The 24,623-nt window shown below is 43.6% G+C and overlaps 1 protein-coding gene and 1 long non-coding RNA gene across 5 annotated transcripts in view; one reads left to right on the top strand and one right to left on the bottom strand.

Annotated features, from left to right (window-relative positions):
- Otud7b (OTU deubiquitinase 7B) overlaps positions 1-23,778 on the top strand; it is a 60,963-nt gene extending 37,185 nt beyond the window's left edge. For all 4 annotated transcript variants that reach the window (XM_048427829.3, XM_048427827.3, XM_048427828.3 and 1 more), the window contains 8 exons: positions 565-666; positions 1,251-1,378; positions 12,491-12,603; positions 13,286-13,413; positions 13,848-13,997; positions 14,476-14,590; positions 15,985-16,069; positions 17,587-23,778. In XM_048427829.3, coding sequence (XP_048283786.3) covers positions 565-666; positions 1,251-1,378; positions 12,491-12,603; positions 13,286-13,413; positions 13,848-13,997; positions 14,476-14,590; positions 15,985-16,069; positions 17,587-18,789 — 2,024 coding nt within the window. In that variant the 3' untranslated portion in view covers positions 18,790-23,778. The remainder of the gene's footprint in view (positions 1-564; positions 667-1,250; positions 1,379-12,490; positions 12,604-13,285; positions 13,414-13,847; positions 13,998-14,475; positions 14,591-15,984; positions 16,070-17,586) is intronic.
- On the bottom strand, positions 8,900-17,656 carry LOC148119458 (uncharacterized). Its single transcript, XR_015735372.1, has 2 exons — positions 17,541-17,656; positions 8,900-9,632 (listed from the first exon to the last, which is right to left on the bottom strand). It is a non-coding gene; the product is annotated as an uncharacterized LOC148119458 (long non-coding RNA).
- Positions 23,779-24,623: the final 845 nt, after the last annotated feature.

Here is a 24,623-nt window from a genome sequence, read left to right as displayed (position 1 = left end):
AACAAAGTAGCAAACAGTTTCAGTCTGAGCACTATTGACTTTTGGTGCCAGATTAATTCTTTGTTGTACATGCTACCTTGAGTATTATATTATATTATAATGCTCTCACTGGTCTCTGTGTGCTAGATACCAGAAGTATGTACATTGTGACAAACAAACATATCTTCATACATTGTCTAATGATCCCATGAGACAAAACTGTTCTTCCTTAAGACCACTGATCTAACCAGTCATCTCTATAAATTTTAACTGTAAGTAAAGACTATATAGAGAGTCACAGAGGCTGGATTTAATGTTGTGTTCCTATAATCTCAGCACTAAGAATGCAGAGGCAGATGTATCAGGAGTTCAAGGCCAGTCATGTTTTATGAGATCACATTTCAAAATCATCATAATAAACAATAACAACAACAATAATAGAGAGCATGCAGTATCTCTATTCGAAGCTTAGGCAGAAGGATCATGTGTATCAAGACCCCCATCTCAAGGGGAAAAAGAGTACTTTTATTCTGGGCTGTCTTCCTAATCCACTTGTCGCCTTTTCTCCTACTGTCGTGTCTGTAGGGCGTTTGAATTGGTGGGTCAGTGTGGACTCTACCTGTCAGAGGCTGCTTCCTTTAGCAACTACTGGAGATGGGAACTGCCTCCTGCATGCAGCCTCTCTTGGTGAGTCTTAAAAATGGTCCTCCCTCCCCTGTAGAGAGAAAGCAGTTGAGCCAAGCATCATGTGTAGGATTTCATCTCAGGTCAAGTGATGGCTCACAGTAGACTTGCCTTGGCTTGTTGTCCTTAGAGATGGACAAGCACAGGGCTGGTTTAGACTCCATTCTGACATGAGCCCTAGGAGTAATGAGCATAGTAAGCAAAGTTTGTGTGGCTATATACATGCATGGTGGCAACATTATACTTGATTATTCTTCTAATTGGTCCTGTGACACTGACTTTGGATTAATAAGCCGACTACAACTCCATATATTTGTTGTTAGCTTTGGAAGGGCCCCATTTCCTCGCTGTTTCGTGAGCTCTGATGCTGCTGGTCAGGTGCCGTACCAGCCTTATCAGCTGTTGTGTTTGCTTTGTTAGATTTGCTGAGGAGTAAGGGCTTCCTTTCAGGAGTTTGGGGAATATATTCTATCCCCCCATCCTTTTTTGAGGCCCTGGGTTTGGTCCCAGTCATCACAAAACAAAGGCTGGATTAGTAAGTGGAGCTGAATTAAGACAGTGTCCTATGCCTTGCTTTCTCCCCACAGGGATGTGGGGTTTCCATGATAGAGATCTGGTGCTGAGGAAAGCTTTGTATACACTAATGGAGAAGGGTATCGAGAAGGAAGCATTGAGAAGACGCTGGAGGTGGCAGCAAACACAGCAGAATAAAGAGGTGGGTGAGCTTGGGTGGGAGCAACTTGTTTCCAAAGTCTCCTAGTGCTGGATTGTGTCTTCCTGTGTACTTCTGAAACTTGCAGAAAATACAGGTAATGCCACAGGACAAGTGCCTTCTTATCTACTAAGACAAGCAAATTGAGGCCTATACCTGCGAGAGAAACCTGTGGTTTCTAACATTGCACCTTTTACAGATATTCAGTAGTTCTTAGTGGAGGGGTTTTTGTTTTGCTTTGTTGTTTTAATGTGCTATGATAATTTCATAGGATTTTTTTTTTGAGACAGGGTTTCTCTGTAGCTTTTGGTGCCTGTCCTGGAAGACCAGGCTGGCCTCGAACTCACAGAGATCTGCCTGCCTCTGCCTCCCGAGTGCTGGGATTAAAGGCGTGTGCCACCACTGCCTGGCTTCAATTTCAAGATTTTTGTACTTCATTTTGTATTATTAGGCTAGATTATTTATTCATCCATCCATCCATCCATCCATCCATCCATCTATCCATCCATTTGTTGGGGGCTGCATACATTACTACAATGTGTGTGTGGAGGTCAGAGGACAACTTGTGGGAGTTGGTTCTCTCCTTCCACTGTGTGGATTCCAGAGATCAAAACTCAAATCATCAAACTTGGTGGTAAGTGCCTTTATCTGCGGAGTTATCTCACCTGCCCTAGATTAATTTTGAATCTCTCTTCTCTCTCCGTCCCTTCCCCTCCCCTCTCTTCCTTCACCCTCTGTTCTTCCCTTCTCACACTTCTTCTTCCCCCCTCTTTCCTCTTCCCTTTTCTCCTTAGCCAGGTTCTTACTCTGGTAACCCAGGCTAGCCTGGGACTCACTATTTAGTTCAGGCTGGCATTGAATTTGCAGCAGTTCTTCTGCCTCAGCTTCCCAATTGCTGGGATATGGGTAAATCACTATTTCCAGCTTGTTCTTAATTCTAAAAAAAAAAAAAAAGTGTTTATTCTCTGTGAATGTATGCTGTAACATGACGGCTGGCTTGTTGGGGTTTCTGTCCCGCCTGGTACCCCACAGTCGGCAACTCCCAAGGAAAATCACACACAAGACTCCATAAGATTATAAACTGATTGGCCCATTAGGTCAGGCTTCTTATTAGTCCTTGTAACTTATATTAATCCATTATCATTATCTATGTTAGCCATAATGGCTCAGTACCTTTTCCAGCTGGGCAGCTTACATGTTTCCTCTCCGGTGGTCTGGGCAGGAGTGGCAGAGGAACCTCCCTGCTTCCCAGAATTCTCCTGTTCTCATTGCATCACCTCTACTTCCTGTCTGGTTTTCCTGCCTATACTGCCTGCCTGGCCAATCAGCGTTTTATTAAAATATGATTGACAGAATACAGACAATTCTCCTGCATCAGTATGCATGCCATGCCACACATGTGGAAGTCAGAAAGCAACTTGTGTGAAACAATTTGCTCCCACAATGTGGGGTCTGGAGATTGAACAGGTTTTCAGGGTTGGTGACAAGTACCCTTAACTGCTTGCCACCCATGTTTTTAATTCTTGTGTAAATTCTTGAATGTTTTTTAATAGTCTACAACTTTGCTCTTCATATACTTAGCTTTGGTTTGATTAAAACGTATAAAAAGATACTTGTTAAGTTGAATTTAAATATTACTGTTCAGAGATTTGGCTGATATTGTGATTACTTTTATATAAGAAAGTAATGATGGATTTTTATTTTGTTTTGATTTTGTTTTTGGAGACAAGAATTCTCTGTTTAACAGCCCTGGCTGTCCTGGAACTTGCTGTGTAGATCAGATTGGCCTTGAACTCACAGAGATCTACCTGCCTTTACCTCCCAAATGCTAGGATTAAAGTTGTGTGCCACCACCTCTCAGCTTTTTTTTTCTTTGTAATGATGGATTTTTATGTTTTATCTCCACACCAGGAATTGGGAAAATTATAACTGCTTTCTTTGTTTTGGTTAAAAAGTTTCACTGAAAGTCAGCCTTGCCTGCCTCGTGTATGTTGTGGATGTAGCTGTTTTCTTTGTTCAAGCAGCGTATAGAGTGGCATATGGTTCACAGAGCCTGATGTGTTTCTGTGTGGGTTTTCTATAGAAGTTGACTGGTTCCTATGTATATATGTACATTTACATAAAGTAACACGCTTCCATGTTCCCTTAGTTTTCTTTCTCTGTGTGCCTGACACGTCAGTATACCTTGTTTTCATGTGTACCTGGTTTTGGTTTTTTTATGTATATGTGTGTGTACATGTACATGTGCACAACAACGCCTTTGGAAAACAGAAGGTGTTAGTACTCCTGAACCTGGATTTGCAGGCAGTTGTGAGCTGCACAGTGTGGTGCTGGGAACTGGACCTGGTCCTCTCCGAGAACAGCAAGTGCTCTTAACTGTTGGGCCATCTGTATAGTTCCTAACTGTGGGTGTTTTGTTTGACCATGCTTTGGCTACTAGTTATTTCTGATATTAAATATGGGAGTATCTTTTCAGAGGTTTTCTTGTTTTCCCATGTCTTCCCCTATCCCCAATTTTCATTGTTTAATGTTAACTGGCAATAATGCAGAGCTAAAATAAAGTTTTTTGGAGTTAGGTGTTTCCTTTTATAGCTCTTGTCACATAAGCATGAGGACCAAAGTTTAGATTCCCAGAACTCTGATTAAAACTGCACAGGTTTGGTGGTTACCTGTAATCTCAGCACTAGGAGACAAGAGATGGGATCCTAGTGCAGATCGCTGGGGCAGCTCGCTTTGCTGGACTTGGCAACCTGCTTGTTCAGTAAGATTCTGTCTCCATAATAAAGAGATTAATCAAGGAAGACAATTGACATCAACTTAAGACCTCCATATATGTGTATGTGAACATTTACACACAGTGTGCTTAGTCATACAAATGGGTACATACACAATGTATTGTGTTTCTTTACAGCAAAGGACCCATTTGTTACAAGTTGTTTCAAGTAGGATGATGTAGAATGGTTTGTCTGAGGGCTGGAGAAAAATCTCCGTGGTTATGAACATTTGCTGCTCTTACAGAGGATAGGAGTTTGGTTCTCATCATACACATCAGGTGACTCACAACTACTTGTAAAAAAAAAAAGTCATAGACATTTCCTTGATCGATCATTGTTGCTCCAAAGGTAGAATCCACAAGGACAAAAACACAAGTTGACATTCCTTTTTTTCCCTCCTCTGAGATGAGGCTTCTCTGTGTAGCTCTGGTTTTCCCTCCTTTGAGATGAGGCTTCTCTTTGTAGCTCTGGCTGCCCTGGTATTTACTCTGTAGATCAGGCTATCCTTGAACTCATAGAGATTCACCTGACTATACCTCCTGAGTTCTGGGATTAAAGACGTGTGCTGTTGCCACTGCCTGACTACAAATAGACATTCCTTATTATCATCCAAAGCTAGGTGGACCTTACAGAAGGCTGCCTTTCCTGAGCTTGATCCAAGCTGTCATAGAGTTTGGAATTCAAACTAAATTAGTAATCAGCTTTGTCTTTGTTTCTGGGTGTGGGCCATAGCTGAACCTCAGTTTTGACCAACCAGAGAGAAGAAAAGGTTCACCAGAGCATGGCAGCTATTAAATGGGAATGACAGTAAAAGTGAAACAAGTATGTTCAATTCTGACTATTAAACCTATTATAGTTACTTTAAAGATAGAGTTAGGTTCTGGAAGTGTTTATCCAGGAGAAGCAGAAGTGCCTAAGTTCCTTTCTATGTTTTCTGCTCTTCCTTTTGGGGCATATGTACAGAGACTAGAGGCTAGTGAAGGAGCAATCTTTTTATTCCTTTGGTGACATAACGAAAGTCTCCTACCGGAAATGTGTCATGCATGGTTGTCTTGCTTGAACTTTGATGACTTTATCCCTTACCTTGGGAGCAGGAAGGAGATGACCTGAGATACTTGAGTTTTAAGATACTCATTTATTTCCTGGTTCTCCTTATATTATGTTGAAATTGATGGTAAAACTTGTTGGGAACGTCTGCCACCTAGTGGCTGTATGTATTGACACAGTAAGCCGAGGGGCTGGAGAGTAGCTCAGTTGTCAAGGGCACTTCCTAAGGGCACTTGCTCTTGTGGAAAAGCTCTGCTGACTCACAGCTGTCTATAACTCCAGTTCCAGGGAAACAGTGCCCTCCTCTGACCTCACTGATCACCAGCAAGCATATGATGCACATACATACACGCAGGCAAAATACTTGCATAAAATAGTTAATCTTTTAAAAAAGAAAAGCCAGGCAGTGGTGGTGTACATCTTTGATCCTAGCACTCAGGAGGCAGAGGCCAGCCTGGTCTACAGGGTGAGTTCCAGGAGAGCCAGGGCTACAGAGAAACCCTGTGTCAGAAAGCCCAGAACCAGCAGGACTAGGTGATAGGGAGAGGAGGAATCAGAGCAGGTCCTCCTGGGTGTGTATGAAAATGGCATGAGCATTCCATATATAACTTCTGTATTGTCCTCTTTATTTTCACTTGAAGTCTGTGATAATATTTTACAATTTGCAAATTGCTTTGCATTTTTATTAAAGTATTCTCAGCATAGCTCTAGCCCTCATCCCATTTGTTCTGGTGCTGCTCATGTACCCACCGTGGTTGCATGTGTGCTGTCAGGATATAACTGAGCAGTGAAACTCAGTTTTTTCCCCATTCATTTATTTTATTTTATTTTATTTTTAATTGTTTTTATTGAGCTATATACTCTCCTCTGCTTTCCTCCCCACTCCCCTCTTACCCTCTCCTATGCTCCCAATTTACTCAGGAGATCTTGTCTTTTTCTATTTCCCATGTAGATTAGATCCATGTATGTCTCTCTTAGGGTCCTATTTATGGTCTAGCTTCTCTGGGATTGTGAATTGTAGGCTGGTTTTTCTTTGCATTATGTCTAAAAGCCACTTATGAGTGAATATGTCTTTCTGGGTCTGGGTTACCTCACACAATACAATGTTTTCTAGATCCATCCATTTGCCCGCAAATTTCAAGTCATTTTTTCCCCCGCTGTGTAGTACTCCATTGTGTAAATGTATCACATTTTCCTTATTCATTCTTTGGTCGAGGGGCATTTAGGTTGTTTCCAGGTTCTGGCTATGACAAACAATGCTGCTCTGAACATAGTTGAGCACATGTCCTTGTGACACAATTGAACATCCTTTGGGTATATACCCAAAAGTGGTGTTGCTGGATCTTGAGGAAGGTTGTTTCTTAGTTTTCTGAGAAATCACCACACTGACATCCAAAGGGGCTGTACCAGCTTGCAGTCCCACCAGCAGTGCAGGAGTGTTCCTTTTGTCCCCATCCTCTCCAGCATTAGTTGTCATCGGTGTTTTTGATCTTGGCCATTCTTACAGGTGTAAGATGGGATCTAAGAGTTCTTTTCATCTGCATTTCTCTCAAGGCTAAGGATGTTGAGCATTTCCTTAAGTTTCTTTCAGCCATTTTAGATTCATCTGGTGAAACTCAGTTTTAATGCGAAAGATTAATAATAAGATAAACTTTATTTCAAAATCAAATCATCACACGTCCTAAAGCCTTTTCTTCTGTCTCTCTCTCTCTCTCTCTCTCTCTCTCTCTCTCTCACTCTCACCCTCACTCTCTCTCTCTCTCTCACTCTTCGATACAGAGTCTCAATTAGCCCAGCCTGGCCTCCAACTTACTTTGTAGCTGAGAATGACCTTAAACTTCTCATCTTCCCCGGATTTCCAGGATTGTCCATAATTATTGGAGTATACCACCATCCCCAGTTTATCTGATACTGCAGATAAAAATCAGGGCTTCCTGAATGCTAGGCAAGCACTCTACCACCTAAGCTGCATTCCCAACCCCTAAAGCCAGTATATCTTAAAGTCGTTTGGCTAGATGTCGAGTCATGTCTGTCAGGAGGATTACTGAGTTTAAGGCCACACTGAGTTACCCAGTGAGACCTTGTCTCAAAAAGCAAGAAAACAAAGCAAATTATCTGTATTGCTGTACATAATCCTTTAATAAAAATTATAACTTCACTTAGCGTGGATTTGTTGATTATTGATCACATAATAGGCACTGGGCCATGTTGCATAAAACATGATTCTTTCTTGAGGAGCACTAGAATAAAATGGACATTTAAAGATACAGAGCAAAACAGACATGTGTAGTGTCTTGTTTCCTGTTGATTTTTCAGTCTCACTGGTAGCCTTGGTTGATTTGGCACCCTCAGGGATCTGCCTGTCTCTGCCTCCTGCAGGTTGAGGTGTGCTCCACTACACCTGAATTCAGACATGGTGTCTCTAATAGAGTTCTGTAGAACAGGTGAGGAGAGATCCACAGGAAGGAGGGACTGTCATGGGGAAGACTCGGAGGAGAGCTCTGCTATGAAGGGTGAGGAATTGTGCACCAGGCACCCTGGGAGTGGTCATTACAGGCAGGAGGAATACCTTATGGTAAACAGAGTGCGAGGCAGTGCTCTCCAGGAGCAGCCCTGACCGAGGGAGACTGTAGCTGGAGACTGTCTCTGCACCCCGTCCTGCTGGACTGATCCCCACAGCCACTTAGGAAATAATCATTTGGAGGCTTAATATTAATTATAATTGGCCAATGGCTCAGGCTTCTTACTGACTAACTCTACATATAAATTAACCCATTTCTAGTAATCTATGTATTGCTACCTGCCCCGTGGCTTACTGATAATGCTTTGGCATCTTACTCCTCCAGCAACTGCTGGCATCTCTCTTACTCCATCTTCTTTCTCCCTCTCTCTCTGCTTGGATTTCCTGCCTAGCTATATTCTCCTCTGCCATAGGCCAGAGCAACTTCTTTATTAACCAGTGGTAATAAAGCAAAACATATTCACAGCATACAGAGGGGCATCCCATATCCTCTCCTTTTTCTGTCTAATTAAAAAGGAAGGTTTTAACTTTAATATAGTAAAATTACATATAACAAAACAGTTATCAAGCAAGAATTGCAGTTACAATGTTTAGTCTGTTTGTATTTGACAAAATTAAAGAAAATACTCTATCATCTATTTTATCTTTGTGAGTCTAAAGTTTTATATTTAATTTATCTTTTAACTAAGGAAAATTGTAATTATAACTGTTTAGTCTTCAACTCAATCAAAGACCCCAGAAGGATCTAATATTACCTAATCAAACAGGAAGTGCATTGTAAGCAATTTCCAAAACTCTAGAAATGACAGAGATACCTAACTTCCTGGACAGTTGTCCAAAGTTCTTCTGCAATGTTGGGGCCTCCATCTTCAGCTTATAGGCCTCAAGTATCTTGCCGATTTCTCAGTGAAGCAGGAAATTTGAAGGACTGTCCTGCTTATTTTTGCAAAATTCATCAGTCGCTTTCTTCTGTGTCTTGTAGAATGTCTGGCAGACTATTTCATGAAGCAGGAACCCTGAAGGACTGTCCCACTTTGTCTTGGCAAATTCAGCAGTCATTTTCCTATGGGTCCTGCATGTTCAGTTTATATAGCATCTTGTCAAACAGTTCAGGAAAGAGCAGTTTCGTGCCCAAATATCTTGCCTCACCACATTGAAAGCAAACTCTATAAGGAGCAGATGTTTCACATCCAAAGAATTCTAAGTTTATTAAAACATTTTAAATGCCATATTCTATAGGTCTTTGAAGTGTCTGAAGATTACCTATCCAGTTGAAATATATCTCAGCATATCTAGAAAACCTGACTAATATGACATTTAACTATGATAGATGACTATTACTTTGTATTTTTTACCTATACATTACATTTTAAATGAGCTACATAAACATAATACATTAAACAAGAATAGAAATATACATATAGTATAACAAAATTGACCTTAAATTTATACCAGTAAACCAAAATATATACCAATGTAAAGTATTTTGAGGTTAACAGTTGTTTTTGTATTAAAATAGATTTAATAATCTACCTTTTAAAAAATTGTTTTCATATCATATCCCTCTTTTTTCTCTAGAAAGAGATTGGCTATGATCATTAATAACCAACCCCCTTTAATGAAAACAAACATTCATAAATAACATTTTGGAAATTTAGGTGTAGTTTTTTATACTACTTCCAGCTGATTGGAATCTCATCCAATGGTGTTGGTAATCTCATCGATACTTGAGAAAATTTAGAATTATGATCAAGTCCTGACTGGGGTATTTTGTGTGGTTGGTCCATCTCAGCCAGTAGCCTGGAAACTTTTGGATGTTGGATCACCTGGGCCATCACTCCCATTAGAGACCTCTTGGGAGGTCTTGCTCAATCAAACCATAGTAACTTGGAAGGAATCCACAGCCTCTTGTCACCTGTGGAAACAAAAGCAGGACGTCTTTTCCTATATTTTGAAGTCAAGATATCTGCATGTTGGTTTAGCTTAGCAGCCCCCACAATCAAATGTCTCTCTAGTTAGCTCATTAACAGCCAAAATTTCAAAGAAAACATAATAGTATACATAATCCAGACCTTCTGTGATTTTTCCATCTTTATGTGGCTTATTTTTCTTTCTTTTTTAAAAAAATATTTATTTGTTTATTCATTTTGTATACAATATTCTGTCTGTATGTATTCCTGCAGGCCAGAAGAGGGCACCAGACTTCATTACAGATGGTTGTGAGCCACCATGTGGTTGCTGGGAATTGAACTCAGGACCTTTGGAAGAGCAGGCAATGCTCTTAAACCACTGAGCCATCTCTCCAGCCCGTGGCTTATTTTTCTTTATATTATTTTTTGCTGTCTCTTTAAAGACTTTATTTTTTAAAATTATAACTGCCTATACTCATTTTCTTTTTTTCTTAAGCCTGTGTACATTGTTTAAGCATGTTGTGACTTATTTTTTTTTTCTTTCCCTGAATCAGTTTTTATTATGTATCTGTAATCGTTTTCTGACCTGGGGAATTTTTAAAATACTAAGCAGGCATGACTAGGATCAACATGGCAGCTTAGACAGTTGGCTCTGCCCTATTTGGCTTTCCAACATGACGGAGGCAAGGCCACTGCCAGTTCTGGGAGCCATGGTTACCACCCATGGGAAGCAGCAGGTCCATGCCACCATCAGGCAGCCTGTAGCATGCTGCCCATAAACGTTTTATCTGTGTGAGTAAAAGCTAAATTCACCATGCAGTGCTCTGCGTGGCTTGGAGACACCTTTGTGTAGTGTGGTGGGAATCTGCCATGCTGTGTTCTAGCCTGAATGCTGTGCTGTCTCTGCACCATGGCCTGCATGAGAGACACAAAGTCTGTGCATTTCAAAACCTCCTCCCCCCGCCCCCAAGCTTTCTCAGGTCTTTTGTGGAAACGTGAGAGTTCCACATTGGTACAACAAATATAGTTTTCCTTGTTAACAAATTCAGAAAAGAAACTCACAAATCAGGTGTTAAGTATATAAGGTTGAAAGATATAAAAAGCTAACTTTGGGTTGGTAAGACAAGTTAGGATAGATCGTGAATTAGGTACAACCTTTTGGACTCACCAAGATAGGTTAGATGCAGAGTATTTTCTCTCAATTTGTCAGTTGCTAATGGATCAGACATTGTTGTTATTGCCTGTATATATTGTATATAGTTATTGTACTTATTGTATATAGTTTTTCTTACATTAGTTATAACCTTTTTTATTTTAGACAAAAAGGGGAAATATGGTGATATTTTGTGCTCTAACACATAAAGCTTGCTTGAAGAATAGAGGACAACGCTAACCACTAGTTAACCATAGAGGTCTGGAGGTCTGTACAGACAGACAGGAAGTGTTATGGCTGGACAGAGAGAGGAGTATAAGGTGGGAGGAGACAGGAGCTTGGCCCTTTTTTGGCTGAGGAGTTAGCAGAGTAAGAGTTGACTGTGGTTTGCTCCTTTGTTTCTCTGATCTTTCAACATTTGCCCCAGAATCTGGCTCTGGGTTCTGATTATTAAGACCAATTAGACCTCGTGCAACAGAAGACCAGTGCAGAGAAGGAGGTGGGTACAGGAGGTAGGCTTTGTATATCATGGGTAGTAAAGATTCTTAGAATGACTTCTCAGGAAACGAGCCATTAGATTTTGATCACTGGGGAAAAATACAGTAGTCTAATAAGAATGGATCTGAAGAATTCAGAAAACCAGACAGAGCTGCATTGCAGGTTGTGCTTAGTAAGTGTTGACAGAGGCGTGCAGGTGTGGGGGCAAGTGAAGGAAGAGGAACCTCAGCCAACTCTCTGGTTCTTAGTCTGGGTATTTGGGTGATAGTTGACGCTGTTCGATAGGTAGAAATATTGAAAGAAGAATGAGTATGTGAGGAGACAGGACTTTAATTTAAATTCTAAGATAATAGAATTTGAAGTTGCTTTGAATAAGTTGCAGTTTTTTGTAGACAGCTGTAGAACAAAGAAATGAAAAGGAATTGTGAGAGGGCTGAGTCTGGAGTCCTGAGCACCTAAGTGGAGTAGATAAGATTACAGCCTGTGAAGAGATCATCCATAGGAAAGCAAGGCTCAGATGGTTGCCCAAACCCCAGTTTTGTGGTAAGGAGAGTTCAGAGAATAAGAGAAGGCAGTGGGGTGGAAGTTAAACTAGAAAACTCAAAGAGGAAAATACTCAAAGACTGAGTAATGAGAGCCAGAGTCCACTGACTGTCAGTTTAGTCAGCCAGGTGATGTACCTTGTGTGGACGAGGTAGTAGCAGAGAGAGCAGAACTAGAAGTCAGATTGCAACACGTGAGAAAGGAACAGAAGATTGAGAAATGTGAGATTACTAGACATGGCGGCATGTGCCTCTAATCCCAGCATTTGGGAGACAGGTGCAGGAGGACCAGAATTACAAGGCCAGCCTCAATACACAGCTAATTCAATGACAATACATAAGATTCTGTTTCAGAAAGAAATGAGATAGGGCATGGTGACGTGCCTTTAGTCCCAGCATTGCAGAGGCCGAGGCAGGCCAGCTTGGTCTACATAGAGAGTTCCAGGACAGCCAGAACTATACAGTGAGACCTTGTCTCAAAACCAGCCAACCGATTTTACGGGTCTTGACTCTGAAAAGGAGAAGAAATTTGCCTCCGTGTAAGTGTAAACCAAGTGCTAAGAGAATAGAGAGTGGACGTAATGCTGGGAGGGTTAGGATGGCTGTTGCCTTTAAAACTTAACCTCTGGTTACCCGGTGTGTCTTCATTACTGTACAATTTCTTTCATAGTCAGGACTGGTGTATACTGAAGATGAATGGCAGAAGGAATGGAATGAGTTGATCAAGCTTGCCTCAAGTGAACCCAGAATGCATCTAGGTACCAATGGAACCAGTAGTGGTGGGTAAGTGTTTGCAATATTCTAGGCCAGGAGTGTGAAAATACCGTGGTAGGTAGACATGCAGGAGCTACAAGATCCACACAGGAGATGGAGTTGATCCAGCCAGTGAGTAGGTGAAGCTAAGTAATAAAAAGAACACATTTTACAAACTTTAGTTAAGCTGACGAGTAGATGGAGGTCTTTCCCATGACTTGTGTGCTGTGTGGATTGTGGTGTTCAGGAAAGCAGGATGGAGCTGTGAGTTTGTGTACTGGATCTTGGATAGAGAGACATAGGAGTTGAATATTAAGAGTGAGTATTAAGAGATGTTGAATGTTTATTTATTTATTTTGTACGTGTGTGCATGAGTGGGGGAGTGGTAAGTGCCCGCGTGCATCACAGCACAGAGGTCAGAAAACAGTACAAGGAGCCAGTACTTTCCATCTGTCTACAGTGTGAGTCTCAGAGATTGAATTTAGGTCATTAGGCATGGTGGCAAGCTCCTTTATCCTTGTCACCAGCCCCTTACTTCCAGATTTGTAAACCATTTGAACCCCATGCCTTTTTCTTGGACACCCGATTGGTAAAGTGGGAGTAGATTCAACCATGTGCTCCAGCATAATCTGCAGGGCATTCCTTCCCCTCTCTTTGGAGCTGGTCTCAGGACTCTTGTTTCTTCTCCTTCATTCTCATTCCTGTACTGTAGAGTGGAGAGTTCAGAGGAGCCAGTGTATGAGAGCCTAGAGGAATTCCATGTCTTTGTCCTTGCTCATGTGCTCAAGAGGCCTATAGTGGTTGTGGCAGATACCATGCTGAGGGACTCCGGAGGGGAAGGTGAGTCAGCCGGCCAGTCGTGTCATTCTACCTCCAGACTGCCCTGTTTACAGAGACTTCGGCTGGACAGAACAGAAAGACAGACAAGGAGATATACAGACCTTTGGGGTGGATGGGGGCTTAAAATAGTGGAAAATCTTCAAGAGATTCAAATGAAAGCTGTTGGGATTAATTGGGATGGGGTGCTCAATTCAAATATGGGATTGAGGGGCTAGAGAGATGACTCTACAGTTACAAGTTTGAATTGTTTGTGGGGACCCAGGTTTAGTTCCAAGAACCCATGTTGGGCAGTCAGCTGTCCGTAACTCCATCTCCAGGGGACCTAGCATTCACACAGTTGTGTGCATGCCCCCACACAGACACACAGGAAGTGGGGCAGAGAGACGACTGCACAAGGGCCTAGTCTTAGTGACAACCTCTGTGTTTTCCTGCAGCATTTGCCCCTATTCCATTTGGAGGGATCTATCTCCCCTTGGAGGTCCCAGCCAGCCAGTGTCACCGATCCCCTCTGGTGCTCGCCTATGACCAGGCCCACTTTTCGGCGCTCGTGTCGATGGAGCAGAAGGACAGTGCCAAGGAACAAGGTGAGGGTCCAGCTCTGTCTTGTTTTTGCTCTGTGTTATTTTACTCAAAAGTGAAAATGGTAGCTAAGAAGGAGGAAAGAAGTCCAGACGGTGCCAGTTTTTGTTTTTATTTAAACCAAGCTATACAATATTACCAAGAGTTTTTAGCTTTAAAAAGTGGGGGTGGTTTGGTGAAAAGGTGTGCCTGTCCCTGTTCTGGAGTAAAGGTCTGTTCTAAGGTACCAGCCTTCTAAGGGCTACATTGCCACACCTGTCTGTAGAAAGTAGGCTGGTTCTCTGGCAGAAGTCCAGGAGATTAATAGGCTAAATTGTGTACTGAGTGGTGAGGGGAAGTCCTTTGGTTTTTAGTGTACTTCACGTGTAAGGGTTGAGGGTGGATGATCACAGGCCCATGTAGGAGTCAGTGAAGTCAATGCATGTTCATTTGCCTTCTGTGCTTCTCAGAAAGACTTCTTGACACGTGTTTTTCCCTCCCCAGCTGTGATCCCGCTCACAGACTCAGAGCATAAGCTGCTGCCCCTGCACTTTGCTGTGGACCCAGGAAAGGGCTGGGAGTGGGGCAAAGACGACAATGACAATGTCCGATTGGCCAGGTGAGGCGAGTTTAGCCTTTCCGTATGCATTGTAGCTGCACTCTCTTCCACGTTCAGTGGCCCGCACAACGCCAGGACAGTCACCTCCTTGGTCTAGGCTTACTGGGAAGGTGGAGAGACAAAGGCAGGCCAGGCACTGGTTCACTGGGCTTTTGCAACTGCTTTGTCTTCCTTCTTTTCTTAGAGCAGGACAAGTGTTCCTGCCGATATCCCAGAATCCTCAACAAGACACCCAAATTCCATTTGGTCCCCCCCTCCCTTCGGTTTTTTTGATATAGGGTTTCTCTGTAGCTTTGGAACCTGTCCTGTAACTAGCTCTTGTAGACCAGGCTGGCTTTGAACTCACAGAGATCAGCCTGTCTCTGCCTCCTGAGTGCTGGGATTAAAGGCAGGTGCCACCACTGCCCAGCTAATTCCATTTGATTTTAAGCCAAAGTTAGAGGAATTTTAAACAAGTGACCAAAATAGTCTGCTCCTAAATTTCTTTTTGGTGTTTAGATAGCAAGGAAAACATGTTCTTTCTCATCTGCTTCTCAAAGCTGCCTCCTTGTGGTTTGGTAGAATCTTCTTCCACTTCCCTCCACACCTGCAGAGATGTGGCTGTAAACACAGGTCCCTTACATCTTACCCAGTGCCTCCCTTTGGGAGATGCCTGAGAGGGTTTGATTTTAAAGTCTAGTACTGGGGACTGGAGAGATGGCTCAGAGGTTAAGAGCATTACCTGCTCTTCCAAAGGTCCTGAGTTCAATTCCCAGCAACCACATGGTGGCTCACAACCATCTGTAATGGGGTCTGGTGCCCTCTTCTGGCCTGCAGGCAGACTATTGTATACATAATAAATAAATAAGTAAATATTTAAAAAAAATAAAGTCTAGTACTTTATTTTTAAGATTTATTTATTTATTATGTGTACAGTGTTCTCATTATTCTGTCTGCATGTATGCCTGCAGGCCAGAAGAGGGCAACAGACCCCATTACAGATGGTTGTGAGCCACCATGTGGTTGCTGGGAATTGAACTCAGGACCTTTGGAAGAGCAGGCAGTGCTCTTAACTTCTGAGCCATCTCTCCAGCCCCCAAGTCTAGCACTTAAAAAAAAAAAGTCCCTAGGGCTGGGCATTGTGGGTGGGCCACATCCCATGTGGCACTCAGGAGGTTGAGGCAGGGGAATCACTGCAAGTTCAGGGCCAGCCTAGACTACATAGTGAGTCCCTTCCATTAAAACAAAAGGAAAACCAAAAGCTATAGTCCTCACCTGATTGTCAGAATCTGCCAAATGATGTCACAGCAGTGACAATAACTGCTTTCTGGTATCTGGACACTGTTGGGTCCTTTTCAAAGGACTGCTTGCCTTTGAAGTAATAGCTGTTTAATTTTCTTCCCTCCTTTTCACAGTATAATTCTGTCCCTGGAGGTCAAATTACATCTGCTGCATAGCTATATGAATGTGAAGTGGATCCCGCTGTCATCTGATGCACAGGTGAAGGCTGCTCCCATCTATAGCCCTTTGTGTCCTCACTGTCAGTGACAGGAAGAACAAGGAGAGCCCGTGAGCTCAGTTGGAAATCTGTTGTAGTACAGTTGATGATGACGTCAGAGCATGCCCTCCTCCTCTCTGTCTCCAGTCACTCTCTGCTTCCTATTTACTTTACTGTTTGACTCCATGGAGATTGAACCCAGGACCTCTACCTGCTGGTGTGTGCTTCATCACTGAGTGACATGCCTGGCTCCAGACTCTGCTTCCTAATACTGACCTGCACTCCTTAAGAAACCTTTCTTCTTTTTTCTCTAAATAACTTGAGGTTGTCATTTCTGTGTCCTGCCCCTCACTCCCTGGATAGATCTTTTTTGGGCACCAGAAAGAGAGCCACACACAAGAGTTCCTGGTCACGAGTTCAGGAGCAGAGGCAAAGCTATGAACTCCACAGATGGAATGTTCAAAGCAGTGCTCAGGCCTGGGTGTTTGTGCTTAGTTAAGGCTTCCTTGAAATGAATTCTGAACAGAATTGGACATAGACAGACTTGTAATAATGAGCATACTGGTATCTGCAAAAAAAATTTCCAGTCAGGCAAAGTAGCAAACACCTTTAGTCCCGGTGTTTTGGGAAAATGAGGCAAGGGGATTAAGAGTTCTAGGCTACCCTGGATGGTGTAACAAGACTCCATCTCAAATGAAAGAAAGAAGTAAAGAGAGAGGACGGAAGGAAAGGAAGAGAAGGAAGAAAACGCCCCTGCTCACCCAGAGGCCATGCATTACAGTGCCTCACTGCTGTGAAACACTCAGGTTCCCTCTTGAATCTCCTCATTACAGAAGGAGATCAGACTTCAGTGAGTGATGGAAAGTTAGATATTAGATGAATATCTTTTCTTGGCCCATGACCATCTGGCTGAAGCCAGAGAACAGTGGCCTCTTGAGTCAACTTTGTCATACTAGTAACCTTCTCTGGAGCTACACAGTCACTTCACAGATGGGGTTCATGGTGCACTTGCCACCTGTTCTAGTTTGCCACCTGTTGCTGTGGTAAAGATTATGACCAAAGAGTTGATGTGGGGAGGAAAGAGTTTATTTGGTGTACGTGTTCTGATAGCACTCCATCATTGTTGGAAGCCAGGGCAGGAACCTAGAGGCAGGCACTGAAGCGGAGGTCATGGAGGAACGCTGTTTTCTAGCCTGCTCTCCTGACTTCTTTTACACAACCCAAGACTACCTACTCAGAAGTAGCACCACTCACTATGAGCTGGGCCCTCCAATATCAGTCACTAATCAAGAACATGCTCCTCAGACTTGCCAGCTTGCCAGAATGATGGGGGCAGCTCTTTAACATTCCTTCTTCCCGGATGACCCTAACTAATATCAAAGTGATAAAAGCACTAATCAAGATATTACCCTTTTTTGTGTGGCCAATAGCAGAGGTGACGGGAGCCCTGTAAACTGTTAGATGGGAACTTACCCACACCAGCCAATGAGGTAACTGCCAATGCTGCTCTCTGTTACAGGCCCCTCTGGCCCAGCCAGAGTCCCCCACAGCCTCAGCTGGAGACGAGCCCAGGTCCACTCCTGAGTCTGGAGAATCAGACAAGGAGTCAGTTGGCAGCAGTTCTACCGGCAATGAGGGCAGCAGACGGAAGGAGAAGTCGAAGCGAGACCGGGAGAAGGACAAGAAGAGAGCAGATTCTGTGGCTAACAAATTGGGCAGCTTTGGCAAGACCTTGGGCAGCAAGCTTAAGAAGAACATGGGGGGCCTGATGCATAGCAAGGGCCCCAAGCCTGGAGGACTGGGGAGTGGGTCTGGAATAAGCAGTGGTACCGAGACACTAGAGAAGAAGAAGAAGAACAACTCACTGAAGAGCTGGAAGGGTGGCAAAGAGGATGCAGCTGGGGATGGGCCTGTGTCAGAGAAACCCTCATCTGAGTCTGCTGGCAATGGAGGGAGCAAGTATAGCCAGGAAGTGATGCAAAGCTTGAGCATTATGAGGATTGCAATGCAAGGGGAGGGCAAATTTATTTTTGTTGGAACCCTGAAGATGGGCCACCGGCACCAATATCAGGAAGAGATGATCCAGCGCTACCTTGCAGATGCTGAGGAGAGATTCCTGGCAGAACAGAAGCAGAAGGAAGCTGAGAGGAAGATCATGAATGGAGGGTTAGTTAGTGGGCCTCCTCCAGCCAAAAAGCCAGAGCCAGATGGTGGGGAGGTCCAGCCCAATGACCCCCCAGCAGAGTCCAAGGCACTGGCATTCTCTGCTGGTTATCCTGGGGGCTTTACTATCCCGCGACCTTCTGGGGGTGGAGTCCACTGCCAGGAGCCCCGCCGGCAGTTGGCAGGGGGCCCATGTGTAGGTGGCCTTCCACCATATGCCACCTTTCCCAGACAGTACCCTCCTGGGCGATCCTACCCCCACCAGGACAACATCCCATCTCTGGAGCCAGGCAAAGATGGAGTTCACAGGGGTGCCTTGTTACCACCCCAGTTCCGTGTGGCTGATTCCTATAGCAATGGCTACAGAGAGCCCCCTGAGCCAGATGGATGGGCTGGAGGTCTCCGGGGCATTCCCCCAACCCAGACCAAATGCAAACAACCGAACTGCAGCTTCTATGGACACCCTGAGACAAACAACTTCTGCTCTTGCTGTTACAGGGAAGAACTGAGGAGGAGGGAACGGGAACCCAGTGGGGAACTGCTGGCGCATAGGTTCTGAATGGGTGGAACCTTGGCGGGAACGGGGCTAAACAAAGAAAAGTTAAGCTCATCTCTGGCTCATCAAGACCAGCCCCTGTGTTGATGGGGCGAGTGCAGAAGTGTTTGTGGGAGCTGGAGTGCTGGCAGGCTGGCGAGAGCAGGATAGGGCTAGTACTACCTCAAGGGCTGTACTACTCTTATGCAGTTTGGCTTGAGACTGCAAGACAGAAGGGGAAGACTATCTCATAACCTCTTGCGTCCCATCCCAGGGCCCAAGGGAAAGTAGGGAAATAATTGGTGTGTGTGGGTGGGAGGTGGGTGGACATCTTGGGGGAGGAACCTGGAAAGAAGGTTTTCAGTCAGTTAAGGAAAAATAGACCAAAGTTCATTGACTTTAGAAAAAAGCACATGATGATGGAGTTGGGAGCATAGAGCGAATCTGAGAACAAGTTTATCTTGGTCTGAATTAGGTAGATGTCAGGCATATGTGCTTGGCCTACTTTGAAAGGGTATTTAAATCCCAGTGAGTGGAAATAGGAAACTTCAAGGGGGATTCTTTGCCTCGTAAGTGTTATGTTCTTCTAGATAGTCATCTGTCATCCGTTCTAGTTTTAGGGGAGATTGTCTGTTGCCCCCATCTTTTCCTCATCCTTTTTGAGGACTGAGCTCAGCTAAGTTAAGAAGTTGTGATTTAAAAAAAAAAAAAGTTTTTATTTTAAAAGCAAGTCCCCTTTGGGGGAGAGGAGGGTGGTAAGAGCAGCCTTATGTGTGGGCTTCTCTTCAGGTGGGTGGGTACAGAGGAATCTATTTTTAACTACTTAGCAATAACTATATGTGGGGTTTGAGTGCACTGAGGAAGGCGGAGGAAGGCCAGCGCTCGGCCAGACTGTTTGAAACAATACCAAAACCCTATACAGAGTTCTCATCCTCTGCGGCTGCCTTTCTAGTGAAAGCAGCTTAGTGTACTAATTTTTTAAAGAAAAAGAAATAAGATCCTGACAAAAAAATTAAAAATTACTTACTCCCTGTCCCCATTTAAGTGATTTTTTTTTTCTCCTTCTTGTCTACTGCTGGAGAATGAACTTAACATCCTGGCTTCTTTTGTTAAGCCATAGCTGACCTTAATCTATGGTTAGTTTATTAAAATAATAAAAAATACTTTGTAAGAAGAATATTTTTGATATTAGGACTGGTATTGAAGTATGGGAAGGGGCCTTTTATAAAGGTAGCTAGAGAAATATATTTTAGTGAACCGTAGCCACAGGCCCAGATTAGCCCAGTGAGCAGATCTGCCTTAGGATTTCTCCCTTTTCCTGAGCCAACCCTGTTCTCCAGAGGGGTGGAGTGGCCCCAGTGGTGAGAGCTCCCTTGCAGTTTGCACAAAGCACAAGTCTGGACAGTTTATGCTCTGACCAGAGCCATTTCTAAGAGCTTTAAACCAGAAGACTATCTTTCACCAATTGTCCTTTTTCCTTATATTTTTTTTTCTGGGGGAAAAAAAATCATCTATGCAATTGTATACACTTGTGGCTGCATATGAAGAAGGGGTGTGTCCAGAGTGTTAACTGGACTGTGTTTTGTGCTTTGATTTCTTTGCTGAGTGAGGTATGTCATCATCCACTAATGGAATGTAATTCTCACATTTGATCTAAGTCACAAATGGTTCTGTGTGTGTGTGTGTGTGTGTGTGTGTGTGTATGTGTGCGCGCGCGCGCATGTGCGCATGCATGCTTGGGGAACTCTTGTCTTGTTTCTTCTGCCTAGTTAGGAAAATGGTCACACACCTCCCCTTGATAACGAAGCTAATCAAAAATTCCTCAGTGAAATTATTTAGTTTAGAAAGGCTTTTTTCCCCCTCCAAAAATTTGAAAGTCACTCACTTCCATATCTACCAATCTGTTGATTTAATAATTTCCTATCATTATTTTTAGACAATTTTTTGTTTCTTTGATATTTAGTCCTGGCTAGCCAGCCTGGTACTTGCTATATAGCCCAGGCTAGCCGTCAATGCATAGCCACCCTCCTGCCTCAGTCTTCTGAATTGTGGGATCTAGGCATGAGCCACCACACCCAGGTTTCCTTAGGCTGGAATCTAATATGAGACAAGCATTTCTGACTGGTGTATAATTTAAAGGTCTAATCAGAGGGTTTTTTTAATTTTTTGATTGGGTCCTACTCTGTAGCCTAGGCTGGCCTCAAATGTATGACCCTCTTGCTTCAGCTTCCCAAGTGCTGGGGTCACACTGTCAAGTATAGAAACATAATATAAAAACCCAGATTGACCAAAACATCAAAATCTTGAGATATAACAGGAATTGGTGTTAAGGTAAAGAAGTGAGCCCTGAATTGAACAACTATGAGGACAAATCCTGTCTATTTAAATTTTGATATGTTCATAAAGTTTGTTCTTTTTAAACATTTTTTGATTTTTAAAAAACTATTGCATCAAGATAGTATTTATCTTGATTCCTGGTTTTAAGCACTCCTTCAGTTTTTCTCCCAAGGTGAATGAATGCCTGTGCCTTGTTCTCATCCCTTTAGACTTGTCCCGGTTCCTGGTTTGAATGACACTGGTGAAGCCTTTACCAGATGAGCCTCTCCTTTTTGACACTACAGACACCATGGTGTGCACTGCTCAGTCATTCTCCCATACCCTGCATAGATGCCTGCCTAAGTGGATAGGAACAGAGAGCCTGGCAGGGGTTTTCCTATCAAGTAAAACCAGGGGAGTTGCTCTCCTCTGGGCTGCTGTGTTTGGACTTGATCTGTTATTAGATTGTATTTACCACTCTTGTTTTTAAAAACTGAGGACAAATGAAGAGAAACAGAAACCTTGTATCATGTTTGTTTTTATTTATATGGTACCCAATCTTAATTGTTTGCCTTTCCAAAGCAAAAATAAAAGGAAGTTCCAGGGAAAGGGAAGGGTGTTCTAAGATCGTGTGGAAAATGGGTCTTAGGCCCTTTAACTTCTTGTTAAATCCCTTTCAATGGGGAGGATGACTATTAAGACACCAAAAGGCCTCTCCATTCTCTGAGACAACATTCTTTTTTAAAATAAGAGTGGTGAACTTTATTTTTCATTCTTTTTGGGGTGAAGGAGGGGTTGAATAGGATGGAGTTAATAATGTCTAGAAAACAAAACAGATAAGGACTGGCCTGGCTTTTGGGATAGATGAGCCCATGCAATTGCTGTGGTGGGGAGAAGGAAGGGAGGGCCATGTGGGGGCTTTCAAGTGAGTAGAACCTCCCTTGTTTAGGAGGTCACATGAGTGACGGAAGGCAGACCCTGTATCTTTAGATGAGGCATGGCCTCATCTCTCAGGCTTCCATTTAAGTGCAATTATTCCTGTCAATCCAGGGCATCTGGGCTTCTGCTGAAGTGGGATGCAGAGAGGAGATCTTCAGGGTTCTTATTTTTCTCCTTTCACTTTAACATGGTTGCACTCTCTCCACCCTACATTCTGTGTTCCCAGCTTACAGCAAATACACTAGAGGGCCAGCCTCCACATCCTTCCTCTTAACTCATGCTGGCTTAATTGAGAATTGCAAAAGATTTCCTCATACTGTGTTTTATAAATATACATTGTTATCTTTTTATTTAGTTTTTAAGATGCAATTTCTAAGAGTGACGGATGGTGTTAAGCTCCCTGCTGTGCCTTAAAGTAGAAGTACCTTCCTTGCTATAGGCTTCCAAAGGCCACAGACCAATAAAGCAAAAATTAGCATGATTTTATATTGTACACTTGGGAAGTGATCCTGAGCCCAGAGAATGGAGCTGGTTCTCTGAGATCTGGCTCCTGCCTTTCTTCCTTCAGTCACATGCCCAAGGTTCCAGGCACTTTGTTTTTCCTTCAATAAAGGAGCATTTGGAAAATAATTGTGAGTTACTCAGACACCTCTGGACTGTGCCCTCATTTTCCAAGGAGGCAGTATCAGCCATATAGCCATAGGTGAATTGGAAGCCATTTTCTGGCTTAGGAACACATGTACCCCAGAGTCTCATAATTGTCTTCTTTCCCTCCATCTCCAATTGCAGAGTCAATGAGTCATAGAGGCACTCTGTCTCTTAATATTTTTTAGATACCCAGTTACAAATTAGGGTGCATTGCCTCTTGTGCTTAAGCTGATTAACTGCTATGCTTCCATGTAGAATTCCTGTGTCCCCTTCCTCCACTGGCTGTCTGGGTTGGGGGCAGCAGAAGCTGTCTAAGGAGTGGGCTGGGAAGGACCTTGGCCTCTTTCTGTGTTTATAACTGGATCTGTGATTCATCCTCTGAGTCACTCAGCTCCACCTCCCTCCTCCAGCTGCCCCTCCCAACAGCCCTTGCTCCTGGCACAAACCTGTAACCAAAATAGGGGTCTGAAAATGAAAAACTCTGATAGAGCTCTTTGCCTCTCTATGCCCTTTCCATCCCATGGACATCTGGGTTTGTGCTGCAGTCTTCCGTTACCTAACCCACGGCTGCTACCCCTTCGTATTTCTGGTTAGGTGATGGTCCAAATCACCCAATTTATTTCTCTGATTTCTCCCAGTTCTGACTATTCCTTCCTCTGTATTTTGCTGTGTCCATACCTTGAGGTATTAAATAGAATGAGGCTCTCCTAAAAAAGAAGGTTGGGAGAAGAAAAGTGGATCATGGGATTTTAAACCATGGGGGGGTGGGGCACACCTCTCTATATGCTGCTTCCTTCTTACAGCCCATACTTCATTCTACAAGACACTGAGGTGTGGGGTGGGGTGGTGGTGGGCAGTGGCCCTTTGGACTCCTACAGTCAGGTTTCTGGGGCTCTTGCTAGCAAGTACATACCTGTTTGTTCCAGACTGACGCTGCTCGGGCTAGCTTCACTATTTCCACAGTTGCAGCCAACACTGAGAACTTGGGAAGCTGAGGCTGGAAGGATGTGTGCTGTGGGGAGGGGAGTATTGGATGTCACGGCCCCCACCTTAGGATTGCTGCCTCTGTACAGACTCAGAAACAATAAAACAGCAGCTCATTAACACCAATTTTGTATTCATTTCCTGTCTTTTCCGTGTCGAAACATGCTGCCCTCGAGTTGCCTTCCCCACCTCCATCTCCGGTCCGTGTCTCCTAGCACCCCACCCCCATCTCTGCTCCTGGAGTTAAGCAGGGAAGGAGATGGGCTATGTGATCCTGGAGCTGAAAGAAGGTTTCCAACCCTTAGCTTTCAAAGTCCAGAACATGAATCATTCATTAGGAGATCTGGTGACTGGGTTGGAGGGGAGGAGGCAGGGCTTTCCAGGGGAATAGGTGAGGGCAGGAACAGGGAGGTGCGCTTTCTGTGAGTAAAGGCTGGGTTAGATACTACGAGTTTTTCCGGGGCTTTCTACCCGCCTCCCCTCTCCCCTGCCCCACTGTCGAGATTTGCACGCCAAAATACCTGTACTACGTCTGCATCCTAGACGCACCAACTTCCGCCCACTCCACTTGCCCCTCGGCCTGTCACGCTCTCCGGAAAAGGACACAAGGTCCTGTTCCCATTTACATCCTCTTCTCAACCCGTCGTTAGCTTGTCAGTGGAGGATGAAAATCAAAACAAAGCCAAAATAACAACATAATCACAAACCCATAAATAAACCAAACAAAAACACTTGAATTTCCTAGTATTTCGTTTCCACTGAAAGAGCTAGCCCAAAATGTTTCTATTTAATAATTGTATTACTGCCCCCACACCTCTAATATTCACGAACAGAAAGAGACTAGAATGTGGGATTGGGTGAAGGGAATTTGGGTATTCCCCAGTTACCCCATTTCTCCCATCTTTCTTAAGATCCTCCATTTCCTTTCTACTTTCCAAAAAAAATTGTGCGTATTCTCCTTTAAGGGGTTG

This window comes from Myodes glareolus, chromosome 17, assembly GCF_982192425.1.
Source record: "Myodes glareolus chromosome 17, mMyoGla1.1, whole genome shotgun sequence".
Lineage (NCBI taxonomy): Eukaryota > Metazoa > Chordata > Mammalia > Rodentia > Cricetidae > Myodes > Myodes glareolus.
This window is presented reverse-complemented; position numbering and strand designations above follow the sequence as displayed.